The sequence below is a fragment of the Schistocerca americana genome, chromosome 11 (assembly GCF_021461395.2).
Source record: "Schistocerca americana isolate TAMUIC-IGC-003095 chromosome 11, iqSchAmer2.1, whole genome shotgun sequence".
Taxonomy (NCBI): Eukaryota; Metazoa; Arthropoda; class Insecta; order Orthoptera; family Acrididae; genus Schistocerca; species Schistocerca americana.
The window spans coordinates 35266359-35291620 of NC_060129.1; the positions used below are offsets into that span (position 1 = coordinate 35266359).

The following is a 25262-nucleotide window of genomic DNA, read 5'->3' on the forward strand; positions in this document are numbered from 1 at the left end:
AGTACCTTAACTCCATGCAAAATCTCCTGCAGTAGCTGATATTTTGATTGAAACAGAATTTTTGAAAAATATATACATGCTCTAAGTGGACTCCCACAGGATATGTCAACAGTGTAAAAAGTAATTATTTTCCGCAGCATGAAACCCCATTAACCAAAGCACCTCTAATATCAGGAAGTAATGGTCCATTCGTCTCGTTCTTCAGGTTTCTACCTTCATCACTGCAGGACCAGTCATTTAAAAACCCTTGTGGTGAGACTGTTTCGTCCACTTGGTTATAGTGGTAACTGTTTATGTACTTTGAAATGAATGGTTTTTATAAACTCTTGCTTACAGCTGGGTATATAAACAAACTTAAATTAGATCGTAATTCAGTGCCCACATCTGGTAATGATGATTCATACATTTCCACTTCCATCAATGCACGGAATGCATCATGGAGTCGAGCTATGGTAGTTTCCAATGAGTGGAGATTTTGGCAAGCTATCGACAGTAAATTACTTGTTGTATATGTGACTGCCATCTTTGCCAACACTGTAGCTCATCCTATACCGCATTTCATTAAAATGTTAAAAATCAGCTCCTGTAGATCTGTGCTCCCTCTGTTGTTAAATATTTTAACTGTACCAACTCTATCCCCTACAGAGATGGTATGATCACCTGGTAACATCAGGGGAGAACAAACTTTTCTGTGGAACAAGGCTGACATCTGCTTTGAGACATTGCATTGTCAGTGTCATTGATGCAAAGCGAATATTACTTTTTCATCACTAAATCGATGGTTTTCAAGAAATTCGACATACTAGAACTCCCTATTCGATATTACACTGACAGTAACATGCTTACACCCACTGGTATTCAAACAGTAGATTTGATTGAACAGCATTATGTTGACACCAGATGCCTGCTGCTGCAACGACTTCACCTTTGCTTCAAGGAAAGCATATAGTGTTTGTTAGAAGCTTAATTGCTCATTTTCTCTGTTCGTCAGCATTAATACTTAAATTGGCTCACAATGGGGACTTTTGATGCATGACTTGACGTCCTTATCCTTTCGATGTTTGTCACAAGTGAGCGAATTATTTATCAATTGCTGTAAGTATATTTTCGCGACATCTACTACTATTATAGTTTTAATGGTATTACTATTGTTATTGTTATTATTGTTATTTTGCTTCAAATCCCGTATTTTGTGCACATGTGTGTATTTATCAGGCACATTTATAAGCTTTATAAACTGTGTGGTCCATAGAACCACTGGCTGAATTGCATCACTCCTTTGTTTTGTGTTACTTGCAGCGCTTAGATCGCCCAATCCAGTGGAAGCTCTCATAGTAGCAGCAGTAGTACATCAGAGTACTGAGAGCTGACATGTTTTCATAAGAAGCGACTTATTTTAAATGTTGTCTGTGTTCCTTACCTTCAACTCCTATACTTCGTATATGTCTGTTTATTTATGCCAACTGTGGTATGGACAGATATAGTAATTGCTGTGTTCAGATGTGAATGAAGTTGGTGATTCTTCGCTCACAGCTCCAGGTAGTGTTGTCCACCAATTGGTCCACTGCTGCGGTCACCTTGGGTACTGCCTATACTGAGATTGACCTCTCACTTGGTCCGCAGCTCGTGGTCGTGCAGTAGCGTTCTCGCTTCCCGCGCCCTGATTCCCGGGTTCGATTCCCGGCGGGGTCAGGGATTTTCTCTGCCTCGTGATGACTGGGTGTTGTGTGCTGTCCTTAGGTTAGTTAGGTTTAAGTAGTTCTAGGTTCTAGGGGACTGATGACCATAGATGTTAAGTCCCATAGTGCTCAGAGCCATTTGAACCTCTCATTTGTTGTCGAGTGGGAAGTCATTCCAGTGTGTGGGTGGCAGTGAAAGAATTTCCATGTTGCTGATCGGAGAGCCTGCTCAGTTCGTCTGATGAACAATTTTATTTCTGTCTATGGCTGATGAAATCCATGAGCCAGATGAAGTCGCTTGCCATGTTCCAGAGAAAGCCTCTCAGTGTGCAAGGCAGGACAGAGGGTAGTATTACTGGTGATTGGAAGCTCCGGTGTTAGGTGTGTAATGGCACCGTTTAGAGAAACGACTGTATAGGAGGGGAAGGAATCCAATGTGCATACTGGGAGGAGTCTTTACAGATAAGAAATGGGTGATTCTGGATGCCATGAAAGACATGGAATAGCCAGCAGTAGGTGGTGGCTCACGTTGGTGCTAACAATATGTGCCACATTGGATTGGAAGAGGTTCTCTCAGGTTTCAGGTGACTGGCTAGTAATGACTGCCAGTCGTGTGTGCGAGATGAAGGCATAGCTCACCATCTGAAGCATCATGGGCAGAACTGAAGGTGGTTCTTCTATACAGAGTGGAGTGAAGTCTGAATCAGAGTCCCAGACAGTTCTGCAGCTGTGTAGGTTGCAGATTCCCCAACTAGCGTCAGAAGGTGGTGGATTTACAGATTCAGCTAAATGGTTCAGGAGTCCACTACACAATGGAAGCAGTTCCATGAGTATGCGGATGTGTAGAGGGGACTGGGCTTTTTTTAAATTAGAGGGTATTTGGTAAGTGCACAAAGTGCTTCAGTTTCAAAGGCTGCAAGTAGAACACCGAAAGAGGGTAGATACAACACAGTAAGTATCGTAGCTGTAAATTGTCGTAGTTGCATTAGAAAGGAACGAGGGCTCAAAGTGCTAACAGAAAGCAATGAATCTCAAATCGTTATAGGTATTTAAATAAGTTCAGCCGAGATTTTTGAAGAGACCTAAGCATGTTCACAAAGAATAGATGAAATACATTTGGTGGTGTAGTGTTCATTGCTGTTCGGAGTAGTTTACCTTGTAGTGAAATTTAAGTAGATAGCTCCTGTGAGGTAGTAAGGGTAGCGATCAATTAAAAGTTCTGATCTCAGATGTCATGGTCTATCTGTAAAACTACCTCTTCCTGACGTTTCGTTGCCTACTGCAGCCAACATCTTCGGAGGTGAGTAAACGATGGCTGCCAGGCCATGGATTTCCCATTTATATAGTGTGCATAGAGGGCACCAACATATGTCACGTGCGGCAGACTATAAGTCTATCTCTGACTAACATCATTATTCTTGAATGAATGTAATCGATCGTCACATCATTGGAACAAAGTCGACCACAATATCCTGTCTAACTTTAAGACGTCCTCTTTTGTGATGAAATCATTGTGGTGTTCCAGAATTTCTATAGCTTTCCTATACATACGTGCATAATAATCGATGTTCTGGCTAACACGCTTGTCTCACTAAATTTTATTTCATGACCACCTTCCTTAAAAACATGTTTCGGTACAGCTGATTGTCGGTATATCCCAGTCTACAGTTCCTTTTGTGTTCAGTTGGCCAAAACTTTCCCAATACAGTCCGTAATATTGTGAATAAATGGAAGAAAAACTTTTCCAGCTGACAGTTGTTGCTGCATGTTGTCACATACTTTTCTTCTAGGATGAAGTGCTCATTCGATGTCGTTGTCGGCGTATCCATTTTTCTTAACAGCCATTCGTAAATGATTTAGATCAACTTGAAAATAAACTTACTAGCTCTGTCCACCAATGTTTTAATGACACCTCTCTTCTTCCTGGGATGATGGTTCGAATGCTTATGGAGGTATTAGTCGATGTGTGTTTCTTTTGTATACACCTTATGCCCTAGAATCCCATTGCCTGTTTAATTGCTGATACGTCCAAAAAATTTAGTTGACATTTCTCTGTTTCTCCATAGTAAATTGTATCTTTGGATTAATACTATTCAGATACACCAAGAAACCGTACAGTTCCTCTCTACTGTGATTCCATATCACAAAAGTCCCATCCACGTACCGACACCACTTTCAAGGACTTTTTCTGCCTGACTGCAGTGCTTACTGTTCAAAAAATTCCATGAAAAGATTAGCAACAGCTGGACTCAGAGGGCTGCCCATGGCCACGCCGTCTGTTTGTTCGTGAAACTCATTATCATACTGGAAGGTGCTTCAGTCTGGAACCGCGCGACCGCTACAGTCGCAGGTTCGAATCCTGCCTTGGGCATGGATGTGTATGATGTCCTTAGGTTAGTTAGGTTTACGTAGTTCTAAGTTCTAGCGGACTGATGACCTGAGATGTTAAGTCCCATAGTGCTCAGCGCCAAATAAATCATGGACAGGCAATGTTGGGACCTCCATAGCCTGGCAGCCAGTCATTGACTCACTGCTACCCGCAGTTGGTAACGAAACGTCAGGAAGTTGTAGTTTTACAGATTGACCATGGCCTCTCAGGCCATAAGTTTTAACTAATGGGGATGCTGACTGTGAAAGCCTATACAGTGTGATAAGTACGGGTGGAGCTTACACCTACGAACTGGAATAAATTAATAAGTTCCCTTCACCAATGCTCTGACTTCGATGAAACATGCTGAACAGTTCAAAGAAAACTTGTCATTTGAAATAGGTATGCCACTCGTATAATTAGAGTTGGTGGGGACTTTCGTCTACCCTCGATATATTGGCGACAATACAATGTCAGTGGTAGGCATAAAACGTCGTCGAAAACCCAACTGAATGGTGTGTCTGCAAATTATTTTGCACAGTGAGTTCAGAAACGCACTGAAAGTGTAAATGGTTGAGAAAACATCTTTGACATCTTAATAACCATGGCCAAACAGGGAGCGTAACAGGTACAGGGATTAGTGACCACAATGTTGTTGAGCCATGAAAAGTTCACAAGAGTGAATACTGTAACATCAAAACTCTCCAAAATAAACGCATAATACATGCCCTTGAAAAAGCAGATAAAAATTCACTTGACACATCCCAAAGAGAGAGTTTCCACTGCTTCAGATAAGTCTTTCTAAGCATAGTCCAGATGTGGTTTAAAGTAAAATAAGTAATAACTGAGAGATACATATCAAATAAATTAATAAGTGGTACTGACACACAACAGGTCAGACCAGTGTTTCAGAAGCAATGAAATACACATGCCAAATTTAGAAGAATGCAAAATCCACAGGATTGGCGAAGTTTTACAGAAGCTCGAAATTTAGTGCAAACTTCAATGAGAGAGGCTTTTAATAGTTTCCAGAACGACACTCTGTGTCGAAATCTGGCAGAAAACCCAAAGAAATTCTGGTTGTATGTAAAGTATACAATTGACAAGGTGCATTAATACCTTCACTGCACGATAACAATGGTAAAGTTATTGACGACAGTGCTACTAAAGCGAGTTACTGAAGACGGATTTTATCAATTCCTTCACAGAAAAAGCAAAGTATTCCAGAATTCTAATTAAGAATAACTGCCTATATGAGTAACTTAGAAGTGGGTATCCTAAATGTGTTGGAGTAGCTTAACACTTAAGAAAGGCAATGCCTCTGGGGCAGACTGTACACCACCCACGTTAAGAAAGGCAATGCCTCTGGGGCAGACTGTACACCACCCACGTTAAGACAGGCAATGCCCCTGGGGCAGACTATACACCACCCAGGTTCCTTTCAGAATTGCTGATACAATAGCTCCATACTTAGCAGTCATATGCAACTCTTCAATTGCAGAAAGATCAGTACCCAAAGACAGGAAAGTAGCACAAATTAGACCGGAAACCAAGAAAGGAAATGGGAGTAATCCGATGAAATGCCCACCCGTACCAATAGCGTCACTTTGCAGTAGGATTTTGGAAAATATAATCTGTTTGAACATTGTGAATGACCTTCAAGATATCATTTATGGACAAGTAACCAACACATATTCGGAGAACATAATTCTTGTGAAACACAACAAGCTCTTTATTCTCGCAAATAATGACTGATTTGGGCAGATGATATTACATTGATTCCATATTTTTTGTTTTACAGAAAGCTTTTGACTCTGTTCCTCACAAGTGATTTCCGATTACGTTGTGTGCCCCTGGAGTATCATCCTAGTTGTTTGCACTTATTCGTGATTTTGTACCAGGAAGGTAACAGTTCGTAATATCTGACAGAAAGTCATCGAAGTAATATCTGACGTTTCCCAAGTAAGTGTTATAGGCCCTTTCTTGTACCTGATCTATGTACACGATTTAAGAGACAATCTGAGAAGCTCTCTTTGATTGTTTGCAGTTTATGCTGTCATTTACCTTATTGTAAAGTCATCAGATGATCAAAACGAATTGTGAAGTGATAAAGATGTCTTTAAGATGTGAAAAATGACATTTGACTGTAAATAGTGGAAAGTATGAAGTAAAACACATGAGTATTGAAATAAATGTGCTAAATTTCGTTACCACGATAAATCATACAAACCTAAAAGCTGTGAACTCAACGAAATACATAGGGATTACACTTATGAGTAAATTAAATCATAACATTCATATAGATAATGCTCTGGAGGAAGCAAACCAAAGATTGGTTTTTTGGCAGACAACTTGGAAAATGTAACAAGTCTACTAAAGAAACTGCTTACACTGTGCTTGTCTGTCCTCTTGTGGAGTATTGCAGTGTGGTGTGGGACATCAAAGAAATTTAAAGGATAGCAGCTGTTTTTGTATTATCACGAAATCAGGGAGAGAGTGCTATGGATACGATACATGAACTGGGATGGCGGTAATTAGAACAAAGGCGTTTTTCGCTAGAGCCAGAGATTTTCGTGAAATTTCAAACACGAATTTTGTCGTCAGAGTTTGATAATATTTTGTTGGCGCCCATCTATGTAGGGAGAAATTATCATCATAGTAAATTACGAGAAATCAGAGCTCACATGGAAAAGTGTAACCCTGCTCGCAATGAGAGTGGAATGGTAGAGAAGTAAATAAAAAATTATGGTTCGATGCCCATCTGCCAGGCCCTTAATCGTGAATTGCAGAGTTACCATGTAGATATAGATCATCAGGCATCATCGTCATCTTACATATATGCTTGTGGGCTTCGGACATTTAGGTGATGTGGCTGATAATTGTCTCAGAGCCACTTGCTCTACACATATTTACTGACACTGTTCTCATTACATTTTCTGGAATACCTTAGCAACAACAGCAAATTGTGTCAATATCTTCATCATCAGCACTCACGTTACAGTTTACCATGGACAAAAAGTTAATTAACTGAATATAGAAAATCGGATGCTTAGCAGTGAGATTTCTTTTTTGTTTTTAATATGTACAGTCGACGTCTTAGTCAGTCATTGTCAAGATGCAAATGCTGAGAGAGTGCTGTGCATAGATGTTTCAAAAAGAAAGTAGAACCTCCTACTGATACAATAGTAACAAAACATAATGAGAGTTTGTAACACCTCCGATTTATTTCGACCCAACCTGATCTGATCGAATAGCAGCCCAATAATTATTATTAATGTGACCGTGTACCTAATGGGGCTGGCAATCGGAATTGACTGCTACGGAAGTTGTTACTTTCCAGTTCGTCCTTCTCAAATGCTGTAATAATGAAATGTCTGGTAACAAGAAAAACACCAACACAGTTTCACTAATCACGAACCTATATTCGTCTCAAAAGCACAAAAGGAGGAGACAGCCACTGCCTTCGTCATACATATCTAAATACGGCTAATCTCAGCACAGGCCTCTTCATTTCTCATTATCGTCACACGTTAATCCATCACTGCAATCCAACATTGCAATCCAAAGAGATGCCGGCGCGGTAGACGCGAAACCAAAATATCGGCACTAGAATATCACTAATCACTTGCGTAATAATACTTCTTCACTTTCCCGGTATTATTCTAGCACAAAGGGGTTAAACCGCGGCGATGGCAACTCCCTTTGTCGTTAAAGCCTTGCATTACAACAACTGGCCTCCACACACCTCTGCCCGCAACATGGGACTGACTCAACTGCACACTCGCTCTCGCAACACGACACAATCGATTGTTCGCCCTATCGACCGGTGCCGAGTGCAAACTTATAGTAAGGGCCTACGGACCCCTTACATCCCTGCCCTCGAAAACTTCTTTGGAGCCTCGGGCGTAAAAGAATTGGCAAGGAAAATTAGATATCATTACATCTGAACAAAACACACAGTGTAAATAATTAATGAAATTACAATTCACCAAATAATCCCTCGACTCCGGTAGTGGGCTGCCTCCACAATAATATTCTACAAAAGGTTATTACATCTCACAAACATGGCATTGTCCAAATCACAATTTTTTTATCAAGCAGCAATAATCCTCTATAGCCCATATTGAATGCCACACACAACATAAAATCAAAAATTATTACGTAAACAAATGACATATGAATTATTATATTACAAATTAGTTGTTACAGGTTTTACACCCATTCTCAGGTAATCGTCGATATGAAATATGAAGTTCTAGTTATAATACATCAGAAAATACAATGCAAATAAACATTCCCCTTTTTCAAATGTCCGTTTAACAACTAAATGTTCTAAACACGTCTTAGTAGGTCTATTCTGGTCCTTTTAGCTCTCACTCTTGACCAGACCTCATCTGGTGTGTCATTCAGTTTTCCGGTCTCTCCGCCTCTTCTATATGCACTGTATCATTCATTCGCCTATCCCTTCCTCTCTCATGATTTCTTGGTTCTTCACTCCTTCTCCAATCATTTCTCCATTGCCGTTCACCACCATTGTTCCTATACCTGTGGCCTCCACCTCTTCCTCTATAATCAGACGAATTATTAAAATGATTCCTTTGGTCATTACTTCCCTCTCGGTTTTGATCATTAGCTTGATTGTGTTCCTGTGATCGAACAGATTCCAACTGTTCCAGTATCTCCATCAAGGCCTCCCTATCTTTAATTGGGATCCTGGATACAGTTTCTTGCATTTTCCGGTTCAATCTTCTTTTTATCGCAGATATATCATCACTCAGGGGTTGTTCCAAGGTCTCGTTCAATTCCCACAAATGTTCGGCAAACTCTCTCAACGCTCCTCTCCATGTATTAAGTGACTTGCGGTGTAGTAGGTCCTCAATTGCTGCACCCTGATGACTTTTGGACCAGTATTTCTTCAAGAATTCCCCTTCAAACTGATCAAAACTAGTAGTCCCTTTCTTCTTCCTGACTCCCCAAGTGAAGGCCTCACTTTCCATTGCAACCCTCTGGTTATCCTCTTCTCGTTGCACGGCTATAGCATTTCTCAGATTGACAGCCAGTTGGTTTTGCCTATCTCCTATCCCCTTAACCGCATGATTGCATTGTTACTGCCTCTGCATCACCTCGGTGATTCGGTGACTGCAATTTGTTTCCACTTTGGTGGTCCTTTCTCCCAATTCGGCTTTAGTTTCTTCAATATCGTCTTCTATCTTTTTTGTTAACTTTCCTTCCATCTTCTCCACGTCTCCCTGGACTTGGTCTATGCTCTTCTGTAGCTTACTCTCTCTCTCTCTCTCTCTCTCTCTCTCTCTCTCTCTCTCTCTCTCTCTCTCTCGTTGATGTCCATCTTCAGCTGTTCTTGTAACTCCTGCATTTCCTTCTTCAGATTATATTCCATCTTCATTCCGTGTACCTAATGGGGCTGGCAATCGGAATTGACTGCTACGGAAGTTGTTGCTTTCCAGTTCGTCCTTCTCAAATGCTGTAATAATGAAATGTCTGGTAAGAAGAAAAACACCAACACAGTTTCACTAATCACGAACCTATATTCGTCTCAAAAGCACAAACGGAGGAGACAGCCACTGCCTTCGTCATACATATCTAAATACGGCTAATCTCAGCACAGGCCTCTTCATTTCTCATTATCGTCACACGTTAATCCAACACTGCAATCCAAAGAGATGCCGGCGCGGTAGACGCGAAACCAAAACATCAGCACTAGAATATCACTAATCACTTGCGTAATAATACTTCTTCACTTTCCCGGTATTATTCTAGCACAAAGGGGTTAAACCGCGGCGATGGCAACTCCCTTTGTCGTTAAAGCCTTGCATTACAACAACTGGCCTCCACACACCTCTGCCCGCAACATGGGACTGACTGAACTCCACATCGCTCTCGCAACATGACGCAATCGATTGTTCGCCCTATCGACCTATGCCGATTGCAAACTTATAGTAAGGGCCTACGGACCCCTTACAAGTTACAGGTAGACCAGTTTTTAAATGTTTCTTGTATGGACAGGCATTTTATACAATTCGAACATATGCAACACTTCATACATGTTAATTGCAGTAACGTCATACGACATAATGGGCTCAGAGGTGTGTGGTGCACTGGGCAAAGTGTGCTGCATGATAGTTGATGGAGCACTTGCCATGGGAGTGGAGGTGTTCATGGCTGGATTCTTATGCTCATAACAGTGAATATGCATTTGAACTGTACTGAAATCTTGGTCCTGTGCATGCAGAGCCGAGGGCACTTCGAACAGGAGCTGCTATATCTACAAGTAGCAGAAGCACAGGGAGGAGGCACAAGGGTTCTCTCATCCCTCTCCTTCTCCCCTCCCCTCCCATATCCCCTTTCCATCCTGTGCACCTCAGGCAGTAGTTCCTTTCCTGTTTTCTCTCTAACTCTCCCACCCTCCCTTCCTCTCTCTGTCTCCCATGTATCTCCCCAGCCCGTATCTCCAGGTAGGTTGAGATTCCTAAACTGCCAGAAAATTCTATACAGGCTTATAAATCCATAACCATTCAATGTATTGGTAAGGTTTATAGCTCGTATCGAAACGATACCATCTTTTAACATGGAAAAATGTACTTCCACCCAATAAAAAGTTTTTCACCTTACGAAGCGCGTTTCTAGCTGGGAAATCTGGAAATTTTTTCTTGTTTGTATATACACCCAGTTAAGAAGGTATCTCTTTCGTATGAAATGAAGTGCCTATTGAGAAGAAATGCCGTGCACAGGTGGTACAGCTGTTTTATCAGAACAGCAGCACTGCATTGCAGGAATATCATTGAAATAAATGGCTGTGAAGAGGCCCCATGTCAATAAATGTGTTGAAGAATACAATCAAGGAATTTGAAGAAATAAGTGAATTGGGTGGTGCAGCAGATTGCCATAGCGGTTGTTGAAGTTGCTTTTAGCTACAGCTAATCATGCAGCAGATGCCTCAAATTCTGCAGTAAACGCTAGCGTTCTCACAGGATCTCTCTCTCTCTCTCTCCCTCCATCCCTCCCGCCCTCCCTCCCTCCCTCCTTCCCTACCTCCCTCCTTCCTGACCTCCCTCCTTCCCTCCTTAGTAGGTGGAACCAGATGTAATAGTTTTACGGTGATGTAAGAAACGACCCATCAGGGTAGCCGAGAGCACTAACACACTGCTTCCTGGATTCCAGTAGGCGTGCTGACCCCGGATCGAATCCACATGGCAGATTAACGACGAAGGGCCAGTGTGCCAGCCATCCTGGATGTGGTTTTTAGGTGGTTTTCTTCACCCTGCTAGGTGAATAGCAGGCTGGTCCCCACATTCCACATCAGTTACACAGCTTGCAGACATTCGCATTTTCCCATGGATTACACTGGATGGAAACAGTTGGGGAACACTAATTCACTAATTATGTCCCAGAACGGGGGGAGGGACTTTGGGAATGTCGACCCCATCGTAATACCAGCCTGTATAATATGTAATGGCACTTTGCAACCAGCCTCGGCCAAAAGACTGAGTAAAGGTTGCGAAGTCCCATTGATCTGCCAACCCAACTAGTTGTTGGATAGAGGAGTACTGGCATAGATAAATCGAATGTAAGAAACTGTTTTTGTTCATAATGACAGCCCTTTGGTTGGAAAACTGAGAGAACAAAGGAAGGTAACAGCTATCATCCCAAAATTTTTAACAAATGTGGTGTAAACCATCAGCAGTGTTACTGTCCAGGCTGTAGTATGTGTGTTGATAAAATACATGTGCACTTCCATCATCACTGCAACCATCAAAAAGAAACACAAAGTATATCTATTTTAAAAAGCTGATAAGAATGCTCTTAACTCCCTCTTAAGAGACAGTCTTCACTCCTTCCGATCTGATCATGTAAGTGTAGAAAAGTTGTGGTATGTTTTCAAAGAGATAGTATCGACAGCAATTGAGAGATAAATACCACATAAAGTAATAAGTGATGGGACTCATCCGCCATGGTACACTAGGTGGGTCAGATCGTTGTTGCAGAAGCAACGAAAAAAGCATGCCAAATTTAAAAGAGCGCAAAATCCTCAAGATTGGCAAAGTTTTACAGAAGTTCGAAATATGGCGCGTACTTCAATGCGAGATGCTTTCGATAATTTCCACAACGAAATTCTGTCTCGAAATCTGGCAGAAAACCAAAAGAGATTCTGGTCATACATAAGGCACACCAGTGGCAACACGCAATACCTTCACTGTGCGATAACAACGGTGAAGTCACTGAAGATAGTGCCACTAAAGCAGATTTATTAAACACGGTTTTCCGAAACTCCTTCACCAAAGACGACGAAGTAAATATTCCTGAATTCCAATCAAGAACAACTGCCAAGATGAGAAACATAGAAGCAGATATCCTCGGAGTAACAAAGCAGCTTAAATCACTTAATAATGGCAAAGCCTCTGGTCCAGACTGTATACCAGTCAGGTTCCTCTCAGAGTATGCTGATAAAATAGTTCCATATTTAGCAATAATATACGACAACTCGCTCACCGAAAGATCCTTACCTAAAGACTGGAAAATTGCTCAAGTCACACAAATACCCAAAAAGGGAAGTGGGAGTAATTCGCTAAGTTTAAGGCCTATATCACTAACGTCGATTTGCAGTAGGGTTTTGGAACATATACTGTATTCAAACATTATGAAGTACCTCGAACAAAACGATTTATTGACACAGTCAGCATGTTTTCAGAAAAATATCGTTCTTGTGAGACACAACTGACTCTTTATACTCTGAAGTAATAAGTGTTATTGACAAGGAATGTCAAATTGATTCCATATTTTTAGATTTACAAAAGGCTTTCGACACTGTTTTTCACAGGCGTCTTCCAACCAAACTGTGTGCCTACGGAGTATCGCCTCAGTTGTGCGACTGGATTCGTGATTTCATGTCATAAAGGTCACAGTTCGTACTAATTGACGGAAAGTCATCGAGTAAAACAAGTATTATCCGGCGTTCCCCGCTATTGTTCCTCGAGCCGGCCGCAGTGGTCTCGCGGTTCTAGGCGCACAGTCCGGAACCGTGCGACCGCTACGGTCGCAGGTTCGAATCCTGCCTCGGGCATGGATGTGTGTGATGTCCTTAGGTTAGTTAGGTTTAAGTAGTTCTAAGTTCTAGGGGACTTATGACCACAGCAGTTGAGTCCCATAGTGCTCAGAGCCATTTGAACCATATTGTTCCTGATCTACACTCCTGGAAATGGAAAAAAGAACACATTGACACCGGTGTGCCAGACCCACCATACTTGCTCCGGACACTGCGAGAGGGCTGTACAAGCAATGATCACACGCACGGCACAGCGGACACACCAGGAACCGCGGTGTTGGCCGTCGAATGGCGCTAGCTGCGCAGCATTTGTGCACCGCCGCCGTCAGTGTCAGCCAGTTTGCCGTGGCATACGGAGCTCCATCGCAGTCTTTAACACTGGTAGCATGCCACGACAGCGTGGACGTGAATCGTATGTGCAGTTGACGGACTTTGAGCGAGGGCGTATAGTGGGCATGCGGGAGGCCGGGTGGACGTACCGCCGAATTGCTCAACACGTGGGGCGTGAGGTCTCCACAGTACATCGATGTTGTCGCCAGTGGTCGGCGGAAGGTGCACGTGCCCGTAGACCTGGGACCGGACCGCAGCGACGCACGGATGCACGCCAAGACCGTAGGATCCTACGCAGTGCTGTAGGGGACCGCACCGCCACTTCCCAGCAAATTAAGGACACTGTTGCTCCTGGGGTATCGGCGAGGACCATTCGCAACCGTCTCCATGAAGCTGGGCTACGGTCCCGCACACCGTTAGGCCGTCTTCCTCTCACGCCCCAACATCGTGCAGCCCGCCTCCAGTGGTGTCGCGACAGGCGTGAATGGAGGGAGGAATGGAGACGTGTCGTCTTCAGCGATGAGAGTCGCTTCTGCCTTGGTGCCAATGATGGTCGTATGCGTGTTTGGCGCCGTGCAGGTGAGCGCCACAATCAGGACTGCATACGACCGAGGCACACAGGGCCAACACCCGGCATCATGGTGTGGGGAGCGATCACCTACACTGGCCGTACACCACTGGTGATCGTCGAGGGGACACTGAATAGTGCACGGTACATCCAAACCGTCATCGAACCCATCGTTCTACCATTCCTAGACCGGCAAGGGAACTTGCTGTTCCAACAGGACAATGCACGTCCGCATGTATCCCGTGCCACCCAACGTGCTCTAGAAGGTGTAAGTCAACTATCCTGGCCAGCAAGCTCTCCGGATCTGTCCTCCATTGAGCATGTTTGGGACTGGATGAAGCGTCGTCTCACGCGGTCGGCACGTCCAGCACGAACGCTGGTCCAACTGAGGCGCAGGTGGAAATGGCATGGGAAGCCGTTCCTCGGGACTACATCCAGCATCTCTACGATCGTCTCCATGGGAGAATAGCAGCCTGCATTGCTGCGAAAGGTGGATATACACTGTACTAGTGCCGACATTGTGCATGCTCTGTTGCCTGTGTCTATGTGCCTGTGGTTCCGTCAGTGTGATCATGTGATGTATCTGACCCCAGGAATGTGTCAATAAAGTTTCCCCTTCCTGGGACAATGAATTCATGGTGTTCTTATTTCAATTTCCAGGAGTGTATATTAACAACATAAGAGACAATCTGGGTAGCCGTCTTAAATTGTTTGCAGATGATTGTCATTTACCGTCTTGTAAAGTCATCACATGATAAAAACGACTTACAAAATGATTTAGATAAGATATCTGTATGGTGCAAAAAGTGGCAACTGACCCTGAATAAGGGAAAGTATGAAGTTATTCACATGAGTCCTATAAGAAGTGTGCTAAATTACGATTACACGATAGTCACACAAAACTGAAGGCTGTAAATTCAACTAAATACTTACCGATTACAAATAACCTGAATTCGAACGATCACATAGATAATATTGTGGGTAGAGAAAAAGGGAGAGAAGGAAACGTAATAGGTGAATATGGATAGGGGGTAAGAAATGAAAGAGGAAGCCGTCTGGTAGAATCTTGCACAGAGCATAACTTAATCGTAGCTAACACTTGGTCCAAGAACCATAAACGGAGGTTGTATACATGGAAGAATCCCGGAGATACTAAAAGGTATCAGATAGATTATATAATGGTAAGACAGAGACTTATGAACCAGGTTTTAAATTGTAAGACATTTCCAGGGGCAGATGTGGACTCTGACCACAATCTATTGGTTATGAACTGTATATTAAAACTGAAGAAACTGCAATGGGAATTTAAGGAGATGGGACCTGGATAAACAGACTAAATCGAAGGTCGTACAGAGTTTCAGGGAGGGGATAAGGGAACAATTGTCACGAATGGGGGAAAGAAATACAGTAGAAGAAGAATAGGTAGCTTTGAGGAATGAAATAGTGAAGGCAGCTGAGGATCAAGTAGGTAAAAAGACGAGGGCTAGTAGAAATCCTTGGGTAACAGAAGAAATATTGAGTGTAATTGATGAAAGGAGAAAATATTAAAATGCAGTAAATGAAGCAGGCAAAAAGGAATACAAACGTCTCAAAAATGAGATTGACAGGAAGTGCAAAATAGCTAATCAGGGACAAATGTAAGGCTGTAAAGGGTCATCTCATGAGGGGTAAGGTAGATACTGCCTACAGGAAAATTAGAGAGACCTTCGGAGAAAAGAGAGCCACTTGCATGAATATAAAGAGCTCATATGGAAACCCAGTCGTAAGCAAAGAAGGGAAAGCAGAAAGGTGGAAGGAGTATACAGGGTGTTACAAAAAGGTACGGCCAAACTTTCAGGAAACATTCCTCACACACAAAGAAAGAAAATATGTTATGTGGACATATGTCCGGAAACGCTTACTTGCCATGTTAGAGCTCATTTTATTACTTCTCTTCAAATCACATTAATCATGGAATGGAAACACACAGCAACAGAACATACCAGCGTGACTTCAAACACTTTGTTACAGGAAATGTTCAAAATGTTCTCAGTTAGCGAGGATACATGCATCCACCCTCCGTCGCATGGAGTCCCTGATGCGCTGATGCATCCCTGGAGAATGGCGTATTGTAACACAGCCGTCCACAATACGAGCATGAAGAGTCTCTACATTTGGTACCAGGGTTACATAGACAAGAGCTTTCAAATGCCCCCATAAATGAAAGTCATGAGGGTTGAGGTCAGGAGAGCGTGGAAGCCATGGAATTGGTCTGCCTCTACCAATCCATCGCTCACCAAATCTGTTGTTGAGAAGTGTACAAACACTTCGACTGAAAAGTGCAAGAGCTCCATCGTACATGAACCACATGTTGTGTCATACTTGTAAAGGCACATGTTCTAGCAGCACAGGTAGAGTATCCTGTATGAAATCATGATAACGTGCTCCATTGAGCGTAGGTGGAAGAACATGGGGCCCAATAAAGACATCACCAACAATGCCTGCCCAAATGTTCACTGAAAATTTGTGTTGATGAAGTGATTTCACAATTGCGTGCAGATTCTCGTCAGCCCACACATGTTGATTGTGAAAATTTACAATTTGATCACGTTGAAATGAAGCCTCATCCGTAAAGAGATCATTTGCACTGAAATGAGGATTGACACATTGTTGAAGGAACCATTCGCAGAAGTGTACCCGTGGAGGCCAATCAGCTGCTGATGGTGCCTGCACACGCTGTACGTGGTACCGAAACAACTGGTTCTACCATAGCGCTCTCCATTCAGTGACGTGGTCAACATTACCTTGTACAGCACCAACATCTCTGACGCTGACATTAGAGTTATCGTCAACCGCACAAAGAATTGCCTCATCCATTCTCCTCGTCATTCTAGGTCTTCCCCAGTCGCGAGTCATAGGCCGGAATGTTCCGTGCTCCCTAAGACGCCAATCCATTGCTTCGAACGTCTTCCTGTCGGGACACCTTCGTTCTGGAAATCTGTATCGATACAAACGTACCACGCCACGGCTATTGCCCCATGCTAATCCATACATCAAGTGGGCATCTGCGAACTCCACATTTGTAAAAATTGCACTGACTGCAAAACCACATTCGTGATGAACACTAACCTGTTGATGCTACGTACTGATGTGCTCGATGCTAGTACTGTAGAGCAATGAGTCGCATGTCAACACAAGCACCAAATTCAACATTACCTTCCTTCAATTGGGCCGACGGGTGGTGAATCGAGGAAGTACAGTACATACTGACCAAACTAAAATGAGCTCTATCATGGAAATTAAGCGTTTTCGGACACATGTCCACATAACAACTTTCCTTTATTTGTGTGAGAGAAATGTTTCCTGAAAGTTTGGCCGTACCTTTTTGTAACACCTTGTGTAGAGGGTCTGTACAAGGGCGATGTGCTTGAGGACAATATTATGGAAATGGAAGAGGATTTAGATGAAGATGAAATGGGAGATACGGTACTGCATAAAGAGTTTGACAGAGCACTGAAAGATCTGAGTTCAAACAAGGCCCCGGGAGTGGACAACATTCCATTAGAACTACTGATGGGCTTGGAAGAGCCAGTCCTGACAAAATTCCACCATCTGGTGAGCAAGATGTATGAAACAGGCGAAATACCTTCAGACTTCAAGAAGAATATAATAATTCCAAGCCCAAAGAAAGCAGGTGTTGACAGATGTGAAAATTACCGAACTTTCAGTTTAAAAAGTCACAGCTGCAAAATACTAACGCGAATTCCTTATAGATGAATGGAAAAACTGATACAGGTCGGCCTCTGAGACGATCAGTTTGGATTCTGTAGAAATATTGGAACACGTGAGGAATACTGACTCCGCGAATTATCTTAGAAGAAAGATTAAGAAAAGGCAAACCTATGTTTCTAGCATTTGTAGACTTAGAGAAAGCTTTTGACAATGTTGACTGGAATACTCTCTTTCAAATTCTAAAGGTGGCAGGGGTAAAATACAGGGAGTTGAAGGCTATTTACATTTTGTATAGAAATCAGATGGCAATTAAGAGTAGAGGGGCATGAAAGGTAAGCAGTGGTTGGGAAGGGACTGAGACAGGGTTGTAGCCTCTCCCCAATGTTATTTAATCTGTATATTGAGCGAGCGGTAAAGGAAACAAAAGAAAACTTCGGAGTAAGTATTAAAATCCATGGAGAAGAAATAAAAACTTTCAGGTTCGCCGATGACATTGTAATTCTGTCGGAGACAGCAAAGGACTGGGAAGAGCAGCTGAACAGAATGGACAGTGTCTTGAAAGGAGGATATAAGATGAACATCAACAAAAGCAAAACTAGGATAATGGAATGTAGTTGGGTGATGCTGAGGGAATTAGATTAGCTAATGAGCCATTTAAAGTAGTAGGTGAGTTTTGCTATTTTGGGGGAAAAATAACTAACGATGGACAAAGTAGATGGGATACAAAATGTAGACTGGCAATGGCAAGGAAAGTGTTTCTGAAGAAGAGAAATGTAGGAACATCGAGTATAGATTTAACTGTCAGGAAGTCGTTTCTGAAAGTATTTGTATGGAATGTAGCCATGTATGGAAGTGAAATATGGAGGATAAATAGTTTGGACAAAAAGAGAATAGAAGCTTTCGAAATGTGGTGCTACAGAAGAACGCTGAAAATTAGATGGGTAGATCACATAACTAATGAGGAGGTATTGACTAGAATTGGGGAGAAGAGGAGGTGTGGCACAACTTGACAAGGAGAAGGACCGGTTGGTAGGACATGTTTTGAGGCATCAAGGGATCACAAATTTAGCATTGGAGTGCTGCGTGGAGGGTAAAAATCGTAGAGGGAGACCAAGAGATGAATATACTAGCTGATTCAGAAGGATGTAGGTTGCAGTAGGTACTGGGAGATGAAGAAGCTTGCACAGGATAGAGTATCATGGAGAGCTGCATCAAACCAGTTTCAGGACTGAAGATAACAACAACAACAGAGCAAACCAAAGACTGCAATTCATTGCCAAAACACTTAGAAGGTGCAACAGGTCTACTAAAGAGACTGCTTACACCACGCTTGTCCACCCTTTTCTGGAGTATTGCTGTGTAGTGTGGGATCTGCGTCAGGTGGCACTGACGGATGACACTGAAAAAGTAAAACAAATGGCAGCTCGTTCTGTATTATCGCGAAATAGGGGACATAGTGTCAGAGACATGGTATTTGAATTGGAGTGGCAATCATGAAAACAAAAGCGTTTTTCGTTGTGACAGGATATTCTCATGAAATTTCAATCACCAGTTTTCTCCTCCGATTGGGAAAACATTCTGTTGGCACCCACTTAAATTTGGAGAAATGATCATCACGATAAAATAAGAGAAAGAGGGCTCGCACAGAAAAATTTAAGTGCTCGTTTTTCCTGTGCGCCGTTCGACATTGGAATGGTAGAGAGTGAGTTTGAAAGTGCTTCATTGAACCATCTGCGAGGCACTTTATTGTGAATAGCAGAGTAATTGTGTAGATGTAGATGAATAGTTTATTAATGTACCTGCCACACGAAATGCTGTGCAGTGAAGGTTAGGGATATGACAGAAGCACCCAGTATCTACACAATGCTTACATGGTGGCCTCTAAAACAATTTATAAATAAAAACCTCAAAATTTATTTATTGCTAGAGCTTTCCAGAAATTCTGTTTCTTATTCTGGTTGGTTTATGGTTGACTGGCATATTGTAAAATTTTAATTGTAAGTTTTGTTTCTAGTACTTTGACAAACAGAAAGGTATTTGTTTGAAATCTTATTTGCATATTTTTCTGATGTGTTTTATCATTATTGGTGTTCAGTTACTTCACTTTCATGTGTATGAAAATACAAGTTGTAAATTATTGAGTTATAAAAGTTACAATATTTAGTGATTCAGTTGTCAACTTCTAGAATCTGACACACCATGATACCAGTTACATTTAAAAAAGTCGTGTTATCCAATTAATTGTTCAAAAACACTCGAAATTTACCAGATACCATGCCTAACAGAACTATATACTCAACACAATGGAAAAAAGTCAAAAGGTACAGTCAGAACAAGAGAAAACTCTGGAGCCTGCACACCTTCAGTAGTTTGTAATCTTTCATATCCACCTATGTACGTACTGGGGACCTGAAAAGCATTACAGTTCTTTTCTGTGGGAAAGGGTTTAACTGCAGGTATAATAATGAAACCCAGATACTACAGGTGTAGCTCATGCATCAGCTGTTATCACCGCCACTCAGTATGTAGTGTTACCCTTCAGTACTTAATGGGTGGTGATGTGACCATTTATGTGTGTGTCCTTCAGTCAACGGTGTTCTGCAATGCCAGGAGACCAGATGATGGGAAGATGTAAAAATTTTCAAGAAGGCTCACTCCAAGTGTACTGGAAAATTTGCAACCATTTCCATCTGTTCAGACAATATTTCCATTTGTGGAAGGCTTCATATAAGTTGCAGTGCCAAAAACAGTTTTAGATTAAAACCATCTGCACGTGTGTCATTCACATTCATTCATCAGTATGCAAATTAATTCCCTTGATTGATGTCACATTGATTCTTGTTCATGAACAGTCATTGTCCAGCTGATCAACAACCATTGAAGATAACGAATGAAAATATTGATGCTTGCACTAGTAATTGATTTATTTGGAATCAAACAAAAAAAAATTGTTTACCAGGTGAAATAAATTTACCATTTGTGGAGGTGAAAGTGTTGGCGAAACAAGGAGAATGCACTTACAGAGCTAACATAATCGAAGAGGAACATTTAGAAATTATTTCTCTTAAATAAATCTGAAATACCTTGAACTTAAAAATTTTGAATGAAAACATGTAACTGATTAATTTTTTGATACATTTCATAAATTGTTGTAGACTATTGACTTTTAGCACTGTATTTTAAAAAGATTGTAACACGTGAAAGTGAAGTATTTTAGTTCTAATCTAAAAATTTCAGATCAAATGGCAGTGACTCAGAATAATCATTATCGAATTACCTCTGGTTATTTTCGTTTTAAACCACTTTTACCTCATCAGTTCTTTACTTCTGGTGGAATATTATAATTTTAAATCAGTAACAGTTACTGAATATGTCAATTCGTATGCACTTTTATGACTTGTGGCTTATAGTACTGGATTTATGGTCACTCAAATATTTTTTCTTTGTTGTATATCTCAATATTTAACAATATCCTCCTCACTCTTCAGATTTACTCAGACTACTGGTGGGAGGTGCAGCATATCATGTGAAGAACCTTGTCACCATAGACTGGTCCAGGATGAGTTGGTGATAGACATGGAGAAGTCAACACATGGGTTCAGTACCAATACAGAAGATATGACTGTTGATAAGGAATGCTCAGTTGCCACCCAATATGACTGTAGTACGAGGGAAAAGGAATTACATGTATATAGCTGTAATTTCTGCCAACAGAGCTTTTCTTCAAAATACAGACTCATAATGCATGTGTTTATGCACATTGGTGGAACGCAACCACCTTCGTATGTTTGTAAGTGGTGTGGTGAGGTATTTCACAGTAATGTTGGCTTGAAAAAGCATATGAGAATGAGTGAGAATTGTCGAGTTTTAACTGCAGACAGTCATGAAAAATATGGACATAGTTATGAGCATCAAACCACTACCTCGTTGGATAGCGAGGCAGAAGTTTCTGTCACAGAACACAATGACCAGTCTTCATGTAAGGAAACTTGGAAAGATTCAAACAAGCCCTCTAATGACTTATGTAACACACACATGACAAATGATAGAGAGAAAACAAGTAATTATGGAACTTTGTCTATAGCTGTTAATGACAGTGCCCAGGCTGATCTACTTACTGCAAACAGAACTCACAGATGTGGCATTTGTGGCAAATTGTTCGCTAGAGTTGGTGTTCTCAACAGACATGTTTCCATTCATACTGGGAAAAGACTTCACAAATGTGATATTTGTGACAAATGGTTTGCCCAGTCACGTTATCTAAAGGCTCACACATTAATTCACACTGTGAAGAAACCTTACATGTGCGAGAGTTGTGGGAAATCTTTTACTATGTTAGGTGATCTCGAGAAACATTCATTAATTCACACTGGAAATAAACCTCACAAATGTGAGATTTGTGGGAAATCTTTTGCTGCGTCAAGCTATCTCAAGAATCATGTTTTAATTCACACTGGAAAGGAACCTCACAAATGTGAGATTTGTGGGAAATCTTTTACTAAGTTAGATAATCTCAAGCAACACTCCTTAATTCACACTGGAAAGAAACCTCACAAATGTGAGATTTGTGGGAAATCTTTTACTAGGTTAGGTGATCTCAAGCAACACTCCTTAATTCACACTGGAAAGAAACCTCACAAATGTGAGATTTGTGGGAAATCTTTTACTAGGTTAGGTGATCTCAAGCAACACACATTAATTCACACTGGAAAGAAACCTCACAAATGTGAGATTTGTGGGAAATCTTTTGCTGCGTCAGGCTCTCTCAAGCAACACTTATTAATTCACACTGGAAAGAAACCTCACAAATGTGAGATTTGTGGGAAATATTTTACTATATTAGGCAATCTTAAGAAACATTTATTACTTCACACTGGAAAGAAACCTCACAAATGTGAGATTTGTGGGAAATCTTTTACTATGTTAGGTGATCTCAAGAAACATGTATTAATTCACACTGGAAAGAAACTTCACAAATTTGAGATCTGTGGGGAATCTTTTGCTACATCAGGTGATCTCAAGACACACGCATTTCAACACACTGGAAGTGGACCTCACAAATGTGGTATCTGTGACAAAAGTTTCACTTACTTGGACACTCTCAAGACACATGCATTACTTCATGTCAGAAAGAAATTGTAAGTATGTGTTAGTTTGTGCAAATAGGTTTTCGTGGTTGGTGCCCTCAAGGCCTATAAAATAATGTATGTACCAGGGGACAATAAATTGTACTTTTGGCGAAATAACTTTAAAATCTGGTAGAATTGTGAAAAAACTTGTAATGATGTGTACTATAGAGTACTAACAGATGTGACAAAAAATTCATATCTGTAGTTTCATATGTCAAGAAATGGTATTACCAAATACTCAAGAAACATGAATCAAATGTGTGTTTGTCATTAGCACTGCTGCTTTTTCCTATTGATCTTGTGACAAGAAGATTGTGAATTGTGATAAATCCTTACATTTGTCAGTAATCATAAGTATCTTGCAATATTCAGTATAAGGCCAAGGAAATGTGATGACTTGCTGCTTAATATTCCAAACAAAGTCATCATGTAGTACTTGTAACTGAATTTTAGAAACAGTGACAGTAAAAATATATTCATGGCACTAGCTTCATTGAGGCTAGTAAACTCAATACTGGAGAAACATGATTATAACAATTATTTTACTCAGATATGTTTTCTCAAGAGACATGGTGTGTCATTAATAGTGTGTACATTTATGTTTTGTTGGTACTAATCCTGCATTAGTAAACATAACAACAAATATAATAACCTGCTTAATAGCATGTTTGGCCGCCTTTGGAATACAGTACTTTGACAATTCTACTTGATATGGACTTGACACATCATTTACATGCTTCTGGGTGTATGTTGCACCAGTTGTATTCCACACGTTCAGATTACCTAAATGGTATGGTCAAGACATCAGTGTTAGTTACCATGCTACTCAGACCATGCACATGTGACAAGGACAATTATCCTGCTGAAAGATGCCTCCACTATGGGAGAGCACACCAGGAATGAAGGAATGCATGCAGTTGCAATGAATGTCACGTAGTCTGCAACTGTCATGATGCCTTCTGTTGCTAACAGGTGTGCCACAGGAGCCAAAGTGACTGCCCCCAAAGCATAATGGGCCCTCCATTTGGTGCCATTCATTTAGATGATAGCATATCTGGATGTGCAACTGACCTGGTGTAACAGGAAATGTCACCCATCCTGACAGTTAACATTTGAATTGACCTTCACTCCAGCCTCAATGATCCCTTGCACACTGCAGTTGCAAGTGAACATTTTGGTGGATCGGTATGGAAACATACAGTGACCATATGTTCCAGAGCCACACATTCAACAATGTACATTGAACTGTGGGTTCCAAAACGTGTATGGCTGCCCCAGCGTTGTTTTTTGTCATTAGATATGCCACATATTGCCACATCTCCAGCTTTACAGAGCAGGCAAGCTTCTGACCTCCATACTTTGTGAAGAAGTATAGATGTATTACATCTTATCATAATGTGATGGACTTATTACCTTTCAGCCACTTTCCTCAGATGTTCACAACAGTAGCAAAGATCCATTGTACCAACTTCACCACTTTTGAGGTTCTAGTTCCCAACTGCAATGCCACTTTAACTTGCCCTTTGCTAAAGTCATTTACATCATTAAATGTACATGTTTGCAGCTCATCTTACTGATAGAACAAGAAGTGTAAATCTGTGGTCTGTTTATATACTTGTAATCTGCTTACTGCATCATGTGCATACAACGTGGCATTCATTCTCCTCATGAACAGTGTTCATGACATTTTTGCCCATCAGTGCATCTTCATGTAAATGGGTCAGATGCGGAAATGTGTAATCTAAGAAATTCATCATTCTTGGTTGCCATTTACACTAGTGCACAATAGCTATATTTTTTGTGAAATATTTTTGTTTCACAAAGCTCTGTACATAATTCAGATATAATATAGGTAAGTGTTATCCAACAAAGCTCTTAATTACTTGTTCAGCATCTAATACTGCAAAAGTTCTACAAAAAAAAAAAAAAAAAAGAAATAGGTAAACAAACATTAGGTGTTATGATTTGATTCCAGTTTTTTTTATACACAAGAACAACACTTGGGAGAGCTCAGAACGTGAGCACTAAATATTTCTTGTGTTATATTCAAAGATGTTTCCATTGTGGGTATTTTTCTTAATTTGTGGTAAATATACATGAGGTTTTTGGGAAATTGTACTTATGCTTCAGTTTCAATTTCAGAACGATTGTTTTTAATTTTGATTTCGTACCTATTTGTTATTGTTGAAAGTGGTTTAGTATGTTTCATCATAAGTGTAACAATGGGAGATAGTTATAATTAAGTGATTGGCACTGTTCTGTGTTGCTACACTTCAGCTGTGACACTTTGTAGTGATATGATTACTTTGTATTTCATCTTTCCCATGATAGTACATCCACAACTGCTGTATGGGTTATTCATACTAGACAACATCCGCATACATTTGTATTAAATATTATTTTCCAATAAAAGGAA

At 41.0% G+C, this 25262-nt stretch overlaps 1 protein-coding gene across 12 annotated transcripts in view; it reads left to right on the forward strand.

Annotated features, from left to right (window-relative positions):
* The window catches only part of LOC124554028 (zinc finger protein 729-like), a 117850-nt gene extending 93422 nt beyond the window's left edge, over positions 1-24428 (forward strand). For 11 of the 12 annotated variants that reach the window (XM_047128054.1, XM_047128061.1, XM_047128058.1 and 8 more), the window contains one exon: positions 21206-24428. In XM_047128054.1, coding sequence (XP_046984010.1) covers positions 21206-22859 — 1654 coding nt within the window. In that variant the 3' untranslated portion in view covers positions 22860-24428. The remainder of the gene's footprint in view (positions 1-21205) is intronic. The other variant, XM_047128065.1, reaches the window with a different exon arrangement.
* Positions 24429-25262: the final 834 nt, after the last annotated feature.